The sequence below is a fragment of the Pseudophryne corroboree genome, chromosome 4 (genome assembly GCF_028390025.1).
Source record: "Pseudophryne corroboree isolate aPseCor3 chromosome 4, aPseCor3.hap2, whole genome shotgun sequence".
Classification (NCBI taxonomy): Eukaryota; Metazoa; Chordata; class Amphibia; order Anura; family Myobatrachidae; genus Pseudophryne; species Pseudophryne corroboree.
The window spans coordinates 739,830,374-739,848,850 of record NC_086447.1 but is presented as its reverse complement, the minus strand read 5'-3'; the positions used below and the strand labels follow the sequence as shown (position 1 = coordinate 739,848,850).

The 18,477-nt window shown below is 44.2% G+C and overlaps 1 protein-coding gene across 4 annotated transcripts in view; it reads right to left on the bottom strand.

Moving 5' to 3' along the window:
- The window catches only part of ABHD12 (abhydrolase domain containing 12, lysophospholipase), a 364,140-nt gene that overhangs the window by 86,706 nt on the left and 258,957 nt on the right, over positions 1–18,477 (bottom strand). For all 4 annotated transcript variants that reach the window (XR_010176161.1, XM_063918120.1, XM_063918117.1 and 1 more), the window contains 2 exons: positions 8,421–8,451; positions 3,725–3,770 (listed from right to left, as the gene is read on the bottom strand). Coding sequence is in view for 3 of the 4 variants with exons in the window: in XM_063918120.1 (XP_063774190.1) it covers positions 3,725–3,770; positions 8,421–8,451 (77 nt within the window). In the remaining variant the exon portion in view is untranslated. The remainder of the gene's footprint in view (positions 1–3,724; positions 3,771–8,420; positions 8,452–18,477) is intronic.

Here is an 18,477-nt window from a genome sequence, read left to right as displayed (position 1 = left end):
GTTCCCTTTATTTTTTTGAGCAGTCACCAGTGAATACACACACACACACACACACACACACACACACACCATCGATGATTCGGCACCATCGGTTCCAGCACTGTGCAGGATTATCGATGGTATCATTGACTCTGTTTTCGACAGCATCCTGACCTCACTCTGCAGCCTAATTCTATCCAGTGTGTCTCCTCCAGCCTAACTCCGGCCACACAGCCTAATTCTTCACCCCCAGCCCAATTTCCTGCCACAGCCCGACTCCCGGCCCACAGCCAGACTCACCCACCCCCACATATACATACATACATACATACATACAGTACTGTGCAAAAGTTTTAGGTAGGTGTGGAAAAATGGTGCAAACTAAGAATGATTTCAAATATAGAAGTGTTAATAAGTTTATTTTTATCAATTAACAAAACGCAAAGTAAATTAACAGAAGAGAAAGCTAAATCAAATCAATATTTGGTGTGACCACACTTTGCCTTCAAAACTGCATCAATTCTTCTAGGTACACTTGCAGTTTTTGAAGGAACTTGGCAGGGAGGTTGTTCCAAACATCTTGGAGAACTAATCACAGATCTGCTGTGGATGTAGGCTTGCTGAAATCCTTCTGTCTCTTCATGTAATCCCAGACAGACTTGATGATGTTGGGATCAGGGCTCTGTGAGGGGCATATCACCACTCCCAGGACCTTGTTCTTCTTTATACTGAAGATAGTTCTTAATGACATTGGCTGTATGTTTGGGGCTTTTGTCCTGCTGTAGAATAAATTTGATACAAATTGGCATCAGGAATGATCCTGATGACGATTTGTAGCTAAATTGAAACGTTGAAAATACGACCATATCTTACACAAGACACAGCAAAAACTCTAATCAATGATCTCATTATCTCCCGCACTGATTATTGTAATAGTCTCCTGACCGGTCTTCCCAAACATAGGCTCTCACCACTACAATCCATTTTGAATGCAGCTGCGAGGCTAAACTTCATTGCTAGACGCTCATCATCTGCAGATCCGCTCTGTCAGGCCCTCCATTGGTTACCAGTATTCTTCCATTTTCGCACAGAAACGAAATAACCCACCCAAATCTCTGCAAATGTTATATCTGCCCCCCCCCCCCCCTTGCAGTGCACATGGTTTTGCACAACTGCTAAAAAAATTCCTGCTGCGATCAACTTGGAATTACCCCCAAAGTGTACATAGCATGAGTGTTTAACATATGTTGTTCTGACATGTTGTTATTTAGAAATATTTGTAGCACTGTATAACACTATTATAACATATTGTTTTCAAGACATGCTTTGTTGCACAGTTGTCATAGCAATGTTTCCGGTTAGTATCCATTGGTGGCACTCGATATACCGGCTGCCGTGATCCTGGCACTCAGCATACTGACAGCCGGTATATCGACAACTATTTTCCCTCTTGAGGTGTCCACGACACCCCTGGAGGGAGAATAAATAACGCGAGCGTGCCACGGTGCCCACAAGGGGCTCTTTTGCACTCACCCCACCCCGCATTCCGGCGGTCGGGATCCAGGAGCCGGTATACTGACGTGTGTGTCCCCGAAACATTGTTGATTAAAAATACGTATTTTTCACCTTAAAGACAGACTTGGAGTGCCGCCTTTCTCTGTATCTCTACATTGGAGGAAAGTATCCAATAAGTTAATTATTTGAGCAAATTATTTGTATTTCTGAATGAGTGTCAGATTATTAGTTTCTTTTCTCTCTCTCTATAATATATATATATATATATATATATATATATATATATATATATATTTTTTTTTAGAGATGAGCGGGTTCAGTTTTACTCGGATTTACTCGGTTCTCAAAAACGGCATGTTATTAGCTCACAGACGTCATGTGTTTTGGATAGCCAATAAGAAAAATCCGGATAAAACCGAACTGGCGTTACATCAGAACCCGCTCATCTCTAATAAATATATATATATATATATATATATATATATATATATATATATATATATACACACACACACACACACACACACACACACATACATACATACACACACACACACACACACACACACACACTCTAAGACTAATGCTGCTCTTCACTTCTACGGGGGGAGTTCGAGAGTTGCTCCTTTCGGGCGCATAGAGCCAACTGACATTACTGTTATGTTGTTCTGTCTTTTTGATGAGCTGGCAAATTTTTATATATGGGTATATGAGGATAGATAGATAGATAGATAGATAGATAGATAGATAGATAGATAGATAGATAGATAGATAGATGAAGGCGGCACCCGGGGTTCAAATGCAACACAGCAGGTATATAGATAAATGTTTCGAAGTTTAATCACACTCGTGCATTATATTGGACCTCTGCGTGGGTTTGCTAAGGAGGGCACTGGAGAAGGTATTCTATATTGGAAGTTCTGGTGTGTGTGTGTGTGTGTGTGTGTGTGTGTGTGTGTGTGTGTGTGTGTGTGTGTGTGTGTGCGTGCGTGTGTTACATTTAGAATTTTCACACTTGAAAGACAACTATCTGAGACGAGAAAGCCATGCTGTGGACTGAACCAATAATAACAAGACTGGAAGCCACCTATGAATGAGCCCGTGACATCAGTGAAACCCTTCCTGTACACTATTCAATAAGCCTAACTAATATTCATAACAAGCTGGATGCCAGTGAATAATGCATTATCCCGTGACTACTGATGAAGCCCAAACATGTCTACCTGCTGTACTGTAATGAAAGTTAATGGGATGATGGGTTCATGCTTCAAAATTGAAAGGAAACAATAAATCTTCGGTTGAATTTGTGACAAAAACAAAGTTATCAATTATCATAAAATAATTACCAAAGAAATAAGCAAAACACTAGCAAGGTTCTGGTACTTCTAACAATAGCTGCACTCAAACTAAACAATGCACCTTTCTTTTATGGAGCAACCTATTCAACAGTAAGACCTGACATCAATATTTGCCAAGCATCTTGTTCTGGAAGGTGATTGGCAATTCACTAGAAGGGTTTTACTACACATCGTATGGGAACAAAGTCTAACACGTCTTCTCTGCGTGTCCTTAACCAAGAACACAGCAAATTAAGCTACACGGAAAAAAAGAGGAAGCAGGTAATAGAGATTCCTACACATGCTGATCACAAGACACTTCTATTTTATGTACAAGTTCTAAACTCGTTTAACACTGCGCCTTAGGATTCAGGGGCGAGGGACTTTGTGGGTCATTCCGACCCGTTCGCACGCTGCGGTTCATCGGAAATGCGCATGCGCGGCGGCCACAATGCGCACGTGCTTTGTTGCCCAGCGACAGCCGTCGCCGTGCAACGACCAGAAGAAAGTGATCGCTAGCGTGATCCCAAGAAGATTGACAGCGGGGAGGCGTTCCGGGCAGATACTCACCATTTTCCGGGCGTGGAGATCCGAACACGGGTGTGTCCAGGCGTTTGGAGGACAGTTGTCTGATGTCAATTTCTGGGACCTTCATCACTGGATCCATCGCACAGAGTAAGTAACTGCAGGGCCGGTCTTGTTCTGCACAAAACTTTTTTGCATAGCAGGGCTGCACAAGCGATCGCAGCCCTGCTATGCTAAAATACACTCCCCCATAGGCGGCGTCTAGTTGATCGCACGAGCAGCAAAAAGTTGCTACATGCGATCAACTCGGAATGACCCCCTTTGTTAGCAGCAAAATGGCTAAAATGGAATGTTAAATAGTCACTCACCTCTGTAGTCAAAAGAAATGACATGATAGCCCATTGAGCTGAGGACCTAGCAAAAGGGACATTTTAATTAGTGCACAGTACACTCATTTATTACATACAAATGAATTTCATAATAATAATAATAATAATAATAATAATAATAAATGCAGCAATTTCCCTTATGCACATTACATGCAGTCTGCTCTATGTAAATGCTACAAGTATATACTAAAAATAGACAAGTCTACAAAACACATTGCTGTGAGAAGGAGCCTGTGTAATCCTTGTGCAGAGCAATGACTTTTATACCTATTATAAAGAATACATTGGATGTGGCGAATGTTCTCCAGAAGCCAGTATTATCCGCCTCGCACTAGCTTGTGTGTGCGCCATATATCAGTTTCACTTTGCACAGTAAACCAGCTAGCTTACAAGTTACAGCAGACAAGACCAATCTTCACAGTAAACTGGTGTTATGGCTTTTGTTCCTAAACCTTATGGTGTGTACACACGGTGAGATTTTTTCTTACGATTTTGACTAAAATCGTAAGAAAAGTTAGTGCAGATCGCAATGTGAAAGTCACCTTGCGATCCCTATTCGATGCCGATGCGCGGTCCTGCGCGGTCGGCATTGCAAGCATAGATAGACTGTGCAGGCAAGTCAATTTTGGCTATCTCTATAGAAGAGATAGTCAAAACTGACACTTCAAAATCGCACATAGTCAGTATCGCAAGTACACTCATTATGTGCTTGCGATGCTGACCTAGCCCCTGTCGCATAGTGAGAATCGGGCATAGCCCAAATCTCACCGTGTGTATGGGCCTTTAATTTATATTTTACAGCTCATTAAGCCTTAACATAACAGGTTTATTTAGGCTATTGCAAGTAGATGTTCTGCACGCTTGATCACAAAATAATTTTTATTTCCATAAGAGTCATATTCGCATAAGACATTTGATTAATAATTTCTAACCATTTCTATGAGATGTCATTTACACCTGTGTTAGATTGGAGCAGCCTTGATTACAGCTGATGGTCATTCTCAGACTGTGCTGAACAATAGTATTTATACAGACAGCAAATTTGTGAAAGGACTGATGTACTTCTCTGAATGATTCATTATCATAGAAACAGATCAGAACCATATGGCCCATCCAGTCTGCCCATTGGGATATTAGGATTAGGGACTATGGGGTTGTGGCAATGCTTCCCAAACTTTTTGAGTCTCCACGCCCTAGAGTATCAGAATTTTTTTCACGGCACCCATAGGCCAAAACTTTCTTATTGAGAAATTCCAAAGAAATAATGAATGATGTCATCCTTAGGGTCACTTGTGTGGTGAGGACAGGATTTGCTTCTGTTTGTCCACATAGTTTATGATTGGTAGCCACCAGCACTGGTTTTGCCAGTTGCACTGACCATAAATGATTAGAATTGGTCCTGGACCACCAATCCAAGGCACCCCTGCAAGTGTCCTGAGGCACCCCAGGGTGCCTAGGCACACAGTTTGAGAACCACTGGGTTATGGTATTAAGGATAGGATAATGTATTAGGGTTGTTTTAGCGGTTTTGGTCAGGGTTGAGGGTTAATTTGGGGAATGAGGTTACGGTATTAGGGATAGGTTGGTTTATCAGTTTGCCTTAAGGTATTAGGGTTAGGGGTTATGAATAGTTAGAGCTTTGGGGTTAAGTTAGGGTATTAGGGCCACGCTGCCATAGTTGCACACTATGGGGGGTAATTCAGGTTTGTTAGCAAACAAAAAAAGTTAGCAATTGGGCAAAACCATGTGCACTGCAGGTGGGTCAGATGTAACAGAGAGTTAGATTTGGGTGGGTTATTTTGTTTCTGTGCAGAGTAAATGCTGGCTGCTTTATTTTTACACTGCAATTTCTATTTCAGTTTGAACACACCCCACTCGATAGATTGTTGCAGGGGTGGAGCGGGGCAAACGGAGGCAGAAGCGTTTTTGAGGAGGTTGCGTGACGTCAAACGTAGCCTCTCCTATGGAAAAAATGGCACTGGGCTGTCTGCCTTCGCAGCCGGGCAGGGGGTTCGTCCACAGCTGCTGCGACCACAATTAGATTGCTGTTGCAGCCGCTGGGTGGCCTTGCCCTGCGATGGGTGGCCTCCAGCATGTGAAAGAAAGGATTGCAGTTTCTGCTTTTTATCAGAAACTACAATCCAACCGGAATACATCCTAATCAACTGTAGCTCCATTCAGGCGTGATGGCTGCCAGCCCCCCCACCCCACCCCACCCCGGGGGTGCAAGTTGAAATGTGTGAAAAGTGTCACAAACGTGACTTTTTCCAGTCACCACCATCACTTTGATCAGGTTTAGCTGCCTTACACGGCTAAACACGACCTATATGGGCGCGATCTGCACAAAATGAGAAACAACTGAATATCATCCTCGTGATCTCTCTTCACTGTAGACGGGAGATCGGGCGCGATAATCAACTGCATATCGCCAGTGCTGTACAGATGGCTGCTGTTGTAGATACACAAAATGGGGCATATGTTAAAGAATCAGAGTTTTTTTCAAAGCAGCAATTATTTACAATGCATGGTTTTACCTTGTAAATGATTTTCACTTTAAAAAACGTCCAAGATCGGCCAGCATCCTGCACCTCAGGCAAATTCGGACCCTATTACATATGCCCCAATATGTCAGTAAGCCTAGCTCGGCAACTGGATGAGGTGAGAGACTGATTGCTGAGTGTGCTCTACATTTATTAGTCCCTATTCAGGATTTTTGTATGTGGTTTTTAATTGTGACTTTTATATGGAGTTTTTTGTCCTGTTCGTTATGTGTGAATAAATGAACGTATTACATGAGAACCCGACATGTTTTATCTTTTATGATCATCGTGAATGAGGTGTTTTGGAACAGGGAAAAGTCTGAGAAGATTCAACCATTTAAGAGAGGAGATACGTGCTGGAGTACTGTTCAACAACAGGAACGTAACTACTAAGCTGTGTTATCTATGTAACAATTAGAAAGCGCCTTCGTGTGATTGTTGCATAACTTTTTGTATACTGGATTTGCTTAGAGCAGTGGTTCCCAAACTGTGTGCCTAGGCACCCTTGGGTGCCGCAAGGCTCTTGCAGGGGTGCCTAGGGTTGGCGGTCCAGGACCAAATCAAATTATCTATGGTCAAAGTGATAGGCCAAACCAGTGATAGTGTCTGCCAAACATAAAACGTGTGGACAATCACCACATAACTGACCCTAAGGGTGACAAGTAGGCACAATTTACTTAATTTAGGGGTCTACGTTCTAAACCTTGTATAGAGATAAAGTGGACGGAGAAAAGTATCAACCAATCAGCTTCTAACTGTCATTTTTAAAACACAGCCTGTAACGTGACAGTTAATGTAGGAGCTGATTAGATGGTACTTTATCTCTGTCCACTTTATCTCTCTCCAATGCTTAGTACATAGACCCCTTGATGTTTTTCCAAATTTATCAATGAGAATCTTTTGGCCAAGGGGTGCTGTGGAAAAAAACTGCTGCTACTCTAGGGCGCCGTGATTCAAGAAAGTTTGGGAACCACTGGCTTAGAGTGAGGGGGTCACTCTCATATATGCAACTGAAGTGAGGGCAGCTCTGCGCACTAAAGGAAGCTTCTATTTTTTTCGTCTATTTCCACAAAACACTGCAGTGGCCGCTGCACCATATTGGAGCCCACTCGCCATAAGTGTCACACTACTATTTCACTACGCTATTGTCAACAGCTAAGCAGATTAAAAAAACAAAAAACTAGTCTTTAGTACAGGAAGAATAAAGAAAGTATCTGGGGACAAAAAGGATTATAATCACTCCCTTCTTTCCAGGACTGTCAGGAATGATCAGGGCTCACAGGCTACACACCTGAAGTCTGACTACTGTTAAATAGTAGCAGCAGCTGCAGAGTGTATAAAGGAGACACGGCAAACCACACGCTGGTTACCAAACACTGCTATAATGGCATTTGCCTTCTGACACAGTTTTACAAACGTCATTGTGAGAATTATCTAGCACTAGAATGTGGCTTGTACACTGCCGTAGTGTGTCCAATTCCCCCCCTCCCCCCCAAGACAGAGGGTTCCGGTATGAATGGTCGATAATGTTAAGGTCGACAGTCATTAGGTCGACATGGACAAATGGTCGACACATGAAATGGTCGACACATGAAAAGGTCGACATGGATTTTTGAACTGATTCTGGGGTAATTTTTTCCGTAACATGAACCGGAACCCCAAGTAGTGCACCGCATTCCCTTGCATGGCTCGCTTCACTCACCATGCTGTGGGAAAGGTGACTCGCTCCGCTACCGTTGCGCTCGGCACAGGTTACTATTCCCTAATCTATCTCATTTTTTTTTAAAGAAAGCCATGTAGACCATTTCATGTGTCGACCATTTGTCCATGTCGACCATGTAACTGGCAACCAATAGTGGTCGACCTAATGAGCGTCGACCATCTGAACGGATACCCAGACACCAGACAGACACCAGTGCAAGTTTCCTGTAGCTGAGAGAACTAACTACCCCCCCCCCCCCACCCCCTCCCACACACACACACACAATATCCTCTGCTCTTCCCCTATAGGCTTTAATTATTACTGAAGTTACCAGTTACTACAAGTAGATGGAACAGACCTCAACAAAAAACCTCAATAAAATAAACAAAGTAGACAGCAGAACAAATAATAGCAATTAAACAACATATAGTACCTTATATAGCTGTACTCTGTGATCACCTCCGCTGTGAGAATAAATAAAATGATACACACTATTACTAAACAAATCAATTTTTTTCTGAAAACATCTCAAAGACATTTAAGAAATACACAATTCTGTCATCGGTGTTTCACATTTCTACATGGACCAGAACTGGGAAAAAGTGAGTAAATATAAATCGAGATTTGTATCCCTTTTTTTCCATATACAGTACATCCGGAAAGTATTCACAGCACTTTATCCACATTTTGTTGTTACAGCCTTATTCCAAAATGGAATACATTCATTTTTTTTCCCCTCAAAATTCTACATACAATACCACATAATGACAACGTGAAATTTTTTTTTGGGTGATTTTTGCAAATTTATAAAAAAAACAAAAACTAAGAAATCACATGTACATAAGTACTCACAGCCTTTGCCATGAAGCTTAAAATTGAGCTCAGGTGCATTCTGTTTCCACTGATCATCCTTGAGATGTTCCTACAGCTTAATACCCCTTTCACACCGCAAACCCGGGTCCGACCCGGTATTTTGAACCTGGGTCCGACCCAGGTCAGACCCCTTCACACTACACTTTCAACCAGGGTTACTGCAGGGTTGGCTCCTTTTAACTCAACCCGGGTCAGCAATTAAAACACCATGGATGTCATTTTAAATGACTTTTTTTGGCTCAGAAAGATGGTGTCAGAAGGGGACAAAAGGAGAGGGTGGGAACAGCTCACAGCATTGTAGGAATCATGGCTGACAGAGCTATGTTTTTATACACAATTGCATCTTTAACTGTTCCATTAACATACCTCCCAACTGTCCCAATTTTCACGGGACAGTCCCATTTTCTTGGGACTGTCCCGTTGTTCCACCCACGGGCCGCAGTGTCCCGCGGTGGGGGTGGGGTGGGGGCAGTTGGGAGGCTCCTGTCACTGCTGCTCTGCTTAGAAGAGCAGCGGTGAATAGACACAGCGTCTATTCACAGGTGACAGAGGGAGAGGGGGCATGCCAGCAGTTCAGAGAGACGGTACAAGGGGGCGTGACCCACGATCGCAGCTCTGCCACTAGAGCACGCCCCTTTCATATAGGTCACACCTCCTTTTCGGGTGCGCATGCTCGTGGTGCGTCCCAAGGTCCCTCTTTGTACTTTTAATACGTTGGGAGGTATGCAGTAAGCTGCCTAGCAATCTCACCCCTAATTCTTAATATCTCTAATTCTTAATGCTCACTGTTCATCAAGACACAAAGAACAGCCAATCAGCAATTTTACATGAATGCAGGGTTGAATAACCCGGGATGGACACTTTAGAGTGCACAATGACCCGGGTCCAACCCGTGTATAACACTGCTTTTATACCTGGTTGAAATGCAGGGTTACTCGACCAGGGATATTCAAAAGTGGTGCTTTTAGACTGCACCTCGACCCGGGTCGAGCTGACTCAACCTGGCAATATCCCGGGATATATTTGGGGTGTGAAAGGGGTATAATTGGAGTCCACCTGTGGAAAATTCAGTTGATTGGGCATGATTTGGAAAGGCACATACCTGTTTATATAAGGTCCCACACTTGACAGTGCATGTCTGAGGACAAACCAAGCATGAAGTCAAAGGAATTGTCTGTAGACCTCCAAGACAGAATTGTCTCGAGGCACAAATCTGGGGAAGGGTACATAAACATCTGCTGCTTTGAAGATCCCAATGAGCACAGTGGCCTCCATCATCCTTAAATGGAAGAAGGTGACCAAGAACCAGATGGTCACTTTGTCAGAGCTACAGCATTCCTCTGTGGAGAGAGAACCTTCCAGAAGGACAACCATCTCTGCAGCAATCCAGAGTGGCCAGAAGGAAGCCCCTCCTTAGTAAAAAGCACACGGCAGCCCGCCTGGAGTTTGCCAAAATGCACCTGAAGGACTCCCAGACCATGAGAAACAAAATTTTCTGGTCTGATGAGACAAAGATTGAACTCTTTGGTGTGAATGCCTGGCGTCATGTTTGGAGGAAACCAGGCACTGCTCATCACCAGGCCAATACCACCCCTACAGTGAAGCATGGTGGTGGCAACATCATGCTGTGGGGATGTTTTTCAGCGGCAGGAGCTGGGAGACTAATCAGGATAGAGGGAAAGATGAATGCAGCAATGTACAGAGACATACTGGATGAAAACGTGCTCCAGAGCGCTCTTGACCTCAGACTGGGGCAACGGTTCATCTTTCAGCAGGACAACGACCCTAAGCACACTGTCAAGCTATCAAAGGAGTGGCTTCAGGACAACTCTGTGAATGTACTTGAGTGGCCCAGCCAGAGCCCAGACTTAAATCCGATTGAACATCTCTGGAGAGATCTGAAAATGGTTGTGCACCGACGCTTCCCATCCAACCTGATGGAGCTTGAGAGGCGCTGCAAAGAGGAATGGACGAAACTGTCCAAAGATAGTTGTGTCAAGCTTGTGGCATCATATGCAAAAAGACTTAAGGCTGTAATTGCTGCCAAAGGTGCATAAACAAAGTATCGAGCAAAGGCTGTGAATACTTATGTACATGCGATTTCTTTTTTCAATAATGATTTTTTATTAATTTCCAAATATAGAGAGGAAAAACCAGATAAATGTACACGAACAGAGGTCATATAAAGAGTACAACATTGAGCTAATACAGTAGGTCCAATCATATATAACAACTCTGAATCTAAAAGCTCAGTTCTCTAACCGTGTACACAGATTCTCTTAACTATCAATCATATATATAACCTTAAGAGTAACAGAATAGAAAGCGCAGTAGAGAGGGAAAAGACATAACAAGACAGCGACACATGAGGGTAAAAAATAAATTAATTAATTAAAAAAAATGTATAGACAAAGAAAGGAGAATATGCGTGTCAGGGGAGCACCTTACTCAAATATTGTAACATAGAGATAAATAGCTAGTTAGTTAGTTCGTTAGAAGGGGCATCTGCACAAATAGGTATTATCAGGTTGTGGAGAATGCAGAATTGCCGTGTCAATGGGATCACTGAAAATTATGGAGTGACCCTGTCTCTTCCGGAATACACTCCATTTAAACCATCTCATGTAGATAGAAGAAGGGGATGAAGAATACACACATCCCGCTGTTTCAAACAGAAAATGCTTATGGGTATTATTAATAACCGTCTGAATGTGAGGTATGGACTGTGATTTCCACAGTTGGCCTATCGCTGCCTTAGCTGTTATTAAGACATGTCCTACGATATACCTGTCGCAGCTGAGAAGAGTGTGAGAAGGGTAGTGGAATAGGGCAAACAGCGGATCCAGTGGCACTGTCGTTCCCACTAGTTCCCCCAAAAGAGAGAATACTTCCGTCCATAGAGGCCTCAAGACTGGGCAGTCCCAAAAAATATGTAGAATGGAGCCCTCGCCACCACATTTTCTCCAGCATAGCTGGGAAGTCGAGGGCCAGATATGGTGAAGCCGCTGCGGAGTGAAGTACGCCCTATTGCATAATTTATAGAACATTTCTGAGTGCTGGAGACATTTAGAGATTTGAAAGCACAGTGATGAAATCGTATCCCACTCTTCCTCTCGAAGCACAATAGAAAGATCCTTCTCCCACTTAAACTGCGCAGGTAGTTTACCTTTTTTATTCAAAAGAACAATATACTGGTACCACCTGGATATCCCACCCCTATGACCAGGGGATGACAATCTAGAGAGCATAATAGCTGGTAGAGGGAGGGGACTTCTAGACCCGTTAACATACGATTGGAGCCAATGGCGTATCTGTAAGTACTTGAAAAAGTCATGCTTTGAAATCCCAAACTGAGACTGAAGCTGAGAGAATGAGATCAAGCTATTATTCAAAAAAAGATCTTTCAGTCTCACAACTCCAGCGTCAATCCAGGCGTCTAATATAAGATCAGGGATATTACAAGCAACCGTTCTGATAGAGAGGTCCGCTGCAGGTAATGTTATAGTTGGGTCAGACTCAACCACGGAGTGCCATAGCTTCAGAGTACTTCGAATCGCGTCCCCAGGACCTATCCATTTCGGAACACTATGTATAGGTAATAGAAATAGATCTGTAATATTGATCGGCCCTAAGAAGGCTTTTTCAATAACTACCCATGGTTTGGGGGAATGAGCGACAAACCAATCTCGGGCCTGGCTGAGAAGGCAAGCGGAGTGATATGCTTCTAAGTTGGGGTAAGCAACCCCACCAAAGCCCTTGGGCAATGACAGAACCTGCCTAGAGATCCGCGGCTTCGCTCCCTTCCAGATAAAGTGTGTTAAAGTTTTATTAGCCTTAACACTAAGGGCTTTAGGGAAATGGCGGGGGATGGCCCGAAACAGGTAGAGGAGTTTCGGTAGCAGTACCATCTTTGTTGCAGAGACACGCCCCAGCCAGGAGATTTCATGTAAAGACCACTCTTTAATCAATTTGTCGAAGGCGCTAAATTAAGGTGTGTAGTTACAATCATAAAGGTCTTTATCAAGCGATAGATGTATACCTAAATATTTAATAGATCTCGCATGCCAAGCATATCTGTATCTATCCTTAAGTAAGGCCAGGATATGTGGCGGGATATGAAGCGGTAGAGCTTCCGTTTTGGAAGTATTCAATTTATAGAATGACAATCTGGAGTACTTATCTAATATGGCATGGAGTCCAATAAGGGAGGACTCTGGGTTTGTCAAGCATAATAGAATATCATCTGCGAAGAGGTTGACTTTATGACTCATTCCCCCTATCTCGGGTCCCGAAACCTCCGCGTCAGACCTAATAGTCTCAGCCAGGGGTTCAATAGCCAGAGCAAAAATCAGGGGAGACAAAGGGCACCCCTGTCTTGTGCCGTTTAGAATTTCGAAGGCCCTGGACAGACACCCATTAACATACACCTTGGCGGAGGGGGCAGAATATAATGCAAAGATGGAATCTAGAAACCTACCCTGGAATCCAAACTTACCCAGAACTGATCTTAGATACCCCCAGTGTAACCTATCAAACGCCTTCTCAGCGTCTAACGATAGAACGAGGAGGGGCTCTCTATTAGCAGTACAATACTCAATGACATTATAAGCTCTCCGAGTGTTGTCCGGGGCCTGCCTGCCCGGGACGAAGCCAACCTGGTCAGCAGCTATAAGGGAAGGCAATAAGGGGCAAAGACGGTTAGCGATTATCTTAGCAAAAAGCTTTACGTCTGTATTCAACAAAGCTATCGGTCGGTAATTTTGAACGGATGTGGGAGATTTACCCGGCTTAGGGATAGCCACTATCCGCGCTTCAAGCATCTCTTTTGGGAACCTCCCAGCCTCCGATGCCTCGTTAAAGACAGCCAATAACACTGGAGCCAAGTCTGCTTTATAGGTTTTGTAGAAATTAGATGGAAAACCGTCTGGGCCCGGTGCTTTATCTCGTGGAAGACCGTCAATAGCTGCCTCAAGTTCAGACAAAGTCCAGGGGGAGCCGAGGGACAGGCAGGTCTCGGAGTTCAGTGTCGGTAGGGATAGGTTTTTTAAAAATGACTGGATTTCAGCCTCAATAGGTTGGGTGGTATCAGGGTCTGTGAAAGTATCTGCTATTCTATATGGATCAGAGACTCTTGAACCCGTGGGAGAGTAGACAAAGTGGATTCTGGCCTTAGCTCGCCTACCTCTCAGTTTCCGCACCAAGAGACGCCCTGCCTTATTTCCAAATACATAGAATCTGATTTAATCGAGCGAGGTTGCGTTGTACTTCCCGAAGAGAAAAAGTGTTCACCCTTTCCCTTGCGGCCAGCAAAAGCTTAAAAACAGTTCTATTATGTGGGTCAGCCTTATGTGCTATTTCTAATTTTGCAACTTCGCTCTCTGCTTCAGTACGTTCAGCATTTTGAGAACGTTTCAGCCGTGAAGCGGCCTGAATGGCAGCCCCCCGCATTACAGCCTTACAAGAGCACCAATTATTAAAGACTGAAGTATCTTCGGGTTTGTTCGTTTCTAAATATACCTTTAAGGTTTGTTGAATGGCAAGTGAAGCCTCTTGATGGCATAGCAAGAAATTTCCTAGTCTCCAAGGGCCCGGAGATACTTTATGGGCCCCGAGCTTCCACACGACCTTTAACGGAGAATGGTCAGACCATGTCATCGGTAGTATGTTAACTTTCATAATGGCCGGTAGTGACACTCTGTCAGTCAATACGAGATCAATTCTAGAGTATGAGGAGTGGACATGCGAATAAAAGGAGTAATCTCTAGCTGTAGGGTGTTTAGTTCTCCACGCATCGTAGAGTTCGTACTCTCCTAGCAATTGGCGAAGCCCAAGGGTATTAATAGGGGAAGTTCTGGGTTTAGCCAAGGGACTTCTGGTGGGGAGAGATCTATCAACAGAGGGGTCTACAACTAAATTGAAGTCCCCCAAAAGCAAGACTGCACCTTTAGCGTGCTTCTGTATCAGGGAGAATAGATTCCTACAGAAGGAGAGTTGACCAGAGTTGGGTGCATAGCAGGAAGCCAAGGTGACAACAGTATCTTCAAGCTTTCCGATTAATACTAAATACCTTCCTTCGGGGTCTACAATTTGGGATTCTAGAGTGAATTGGCAGTCACGAGAGATTAGTATAGCCACTCCGGCCTTTTTTACGGGGCCATTGGCCATGTAGCCGGTAGGGAAGTGATTATCATAGAATCTAGGGTGGTCTAATTTCCTAAAATGGGTTTCCTGAATAGCGACCACATTCGCCTTCATTTTATAGAAGGAAGATAAGGCCAGTCTACGCTTCTGTGGGGAATTCAATCCCTTAACGTTCAATGATACCAAGTTAACCATAATAAACTAACCAGGAGACGGAGCATCCGCTGAAACCAAGAAATGCGATGAAAAGGTACAATTCCCTGAACACATTTGAAAGAAAAAAAAAGGCATGGGGGGGACGAGACACAAAAGGAGACACACTGAGGAGGACAGAGAGAGAAGAGAGAAAAACATAGTATGCAAAACAAGGAAAGTCGACTCCGTGTAGAGACGAAGCCATAGTAAGGCGCCAAAACATACAGCGCCTCACCAAACAAATTTGGGAGGTTAGTGGCCAACCTCCCCGCAATCAAGTAATCAAATATATGTAAACTTTATATTCAGTCGCACATGGCATATAAAAGGAATGTCGTTAAGAATGGAATGATAGGCTAAGTTGTGATGAGTCACAGGATCCCAGAACCGGCAAAGAGCAATACTGTAGGTACAGCAATAAAAGGCTCAGAGAGGAGCATACAGACCAGTCCAGGAGCCCGTGAGAGCACAACAACCGTTATAGAGGAGAAAAAAAAAATATAACCCTGCCATACAATAGTCTAAAGGGTGTTAAACATGGAATAACAAGGCATTCAACTTGTGATAAGCCCTGAAATTAATACAATAATATGGAAACAACGCTAGTCCTATAAATGGACAATCATGGCAGGGAAAATACCGCAGTGGGGAGGGCCTACTTCCCAACCATCGACCAGTCCGGCTGAAGCCGGCGGTCAGGAGAGCCGGACCCCTGATCTCCAGCTATATTCCATTTGTGAAGAAGTCTCATACCGTCCTCAACCGAAGACACCACTATAGTGGAACCTTCTCTAGAAATCAATAGACGCGTGGGGAAACCCCATCTATATACGATTCCAGCCTTCCTAAGGGCCGCGGTGACAGGCTGAAAGGAACGTCTCCTGGTGAGGGTATAGTGTGATAAGTCTCCAAAAAGTTGAAGCGGGCCCAAAGCTTTCGCCGTGACTGAGGTAGGTCTAGCCGCTTTAAGCAGGGATTCCTTAATATGAAAGAAATGGACCCTCATTAAAACATCTCTCGACGCCCCTTCGGGAGCACTGCGGGCCTTCGGGACCCTATGGATACAGTCCAATATCAAGTCCGCAGATGTAGCAGAGGGTAGCAGCTTCTTGAATATTTCGATTGTATAGTCATGCAGGCTGCTATTAGATACGGATTCCGGTACCCCTCTGAGCTTGAGATTATTTCTGCGTGAGTGGTCCTCCAGGTCCGCTACTTTGTCCCGCAGAGCCGCCACCTCCCCCTCAAGGGTATCATGGGAGTCAATAAGAGTATTATGAGAGCCTACCACCTCGCCCATCTTTGTTTCCAAGTGTCCGGTCCTCTCGCCCAAATCCTCAACAGAGCGCTGGCAAGATTGCAACATAGTACGAAATTCAGACGCCACCTCTTTTAAACTGGCGTAACAACAGCTTCATGGCACCCACCGTTAAGGCTTCGCTGTCTTCCAGGCGAGGAGAGGGGGGGGAATCTTGGGATGAAGATAGGGCCATCATGGGCGAGGAAGTTGTAGGCGGGGGATCCGATCCGGTGGCTGAAGACCCAGGCCCCATAGACTTATTTCGATAGGGGGAAGGCTTGAAAAAGGCAACTTGAGAGATTGATTTGGAGGCTTTATTCTTTTTTGGAGGCATCATGTATCACTTTGAGGGAATGGTAGAACCCCAGTAGAAAGGAGAATTCCGTCTAAGGCCTAAGACGGCAGATATCTTCTTACACCATGTGCGTGATTACATCAGCTAAAATGATTGCGGGGAGTTACTGTGAGGATTCATTGAAGAGGTGTCCACATCCCACATGTGCCGTAGTGTGCACCCCTACAGGGTGTCAACGTTGTCACTTTCTCATCAGATAGTACCCCTATGAATCAGGTGAGGGAGATGCAATATATGGACTGCCAGCAGGGGGCTCTGGCGCACGGTGCAGTGGGTGAGGTCCAGGCAGTGCTTGTAAAATGCTGGGTAGCCGTGAAAGGTACGAGGTGTTGAGTGCACCATATAAGCTTGCGCCCAGTAAGTATACAGTATAGAGTGGAGAGTGTCCCAGGCTGTGATTATATCTGACTTGTGGGAAACTGCAGGATCTCTATAGTAACCTTGCCCCCTCCAAGATGGCCGCCGCTCTCCAGCTCAAACGGGCCTCACCTCCGTCCACCGCTGTCTGTGGTCCGTCAGCCTGAGTGGGGACTCTATGCCACCTCCGCAGCCCTCGGCCAAGCTCCAACGACGGGATGGCTGCCGCCAACGGGGGCCGTCCGTGTAATCGCAGCGCCCGGAGCTCCTCGCCCGCCTCTCCCAAGATGGCCGCTGCCACCGGTCCTCCCGAGCAGGGCCGCGGCGTGTCTCGGCGGCTAGCCCGTAGTCCCTGGGGCTCGTATTCACCGCCGCATCTCCTGGTAAGGCTTCCCAAACAGGGGGTATATCGATGTTGCCAGCTATGTGGCGGCACACAGCGCACAAGAGCCCGGTCGGCTGACACCCAAATCTAGGTCCCGGCTTCACCCCGGGTGGAGGCCGCAACCCGCAAGTGCAGGATTAACCTACACTCCGGCTCCGCAGCTCACCACCTTATGTTGTGGGGGTCTTGTGGGTGCACAGGGGGCAAATTAAAGAGCAGGTAGGCACCTCGAATGCTATAGAAAGGAGCTTTTTAGCAGGAGCTCAGGCACCGTGCATCACGCCCCCGTACATGCGATTTCTTAGTTTTTTATTTTTAATAAATCTCCAAAAAGCGCAAAAAAACTTTTTTCACATTGTCATTATGGGGTATTGTGTGTAGAATTTTGAGGGGAAAAAATTTATTTATTCCAGTTTGGAATAAGGCTGTAACATAACAAAAGGTGGAAAAGTGAAGCGCTGTGAATACTTTCCGGAAACACTAATAAATAAATATATATATATATATATATATATATATATATATATATATATATATATATATATATATATATATATATATATATATATATATATATATATACACACATACATACATACAGGTTGAGTATCCCATATCCAAATATTCCGAAATACGGAATATTCCAAAATACGGACTTTTTTGAGTGAGATAGTGAAACATTTTTTTTCTGATGTCTCAATGTACACAAACTTTATTTAATGCACAAAGTTATTAAAAATATTGTATTAAATGACCTTCAGGCTGTGTATATAAAGTGTATATGAAACATAAATGAATTGTGTGAATGTACACACGCTTTGTTTAATGCACAGTTATTAAAAATATTGGCTAAAATGAGCTTCAGGCTGTGTGTATAAGGTGTA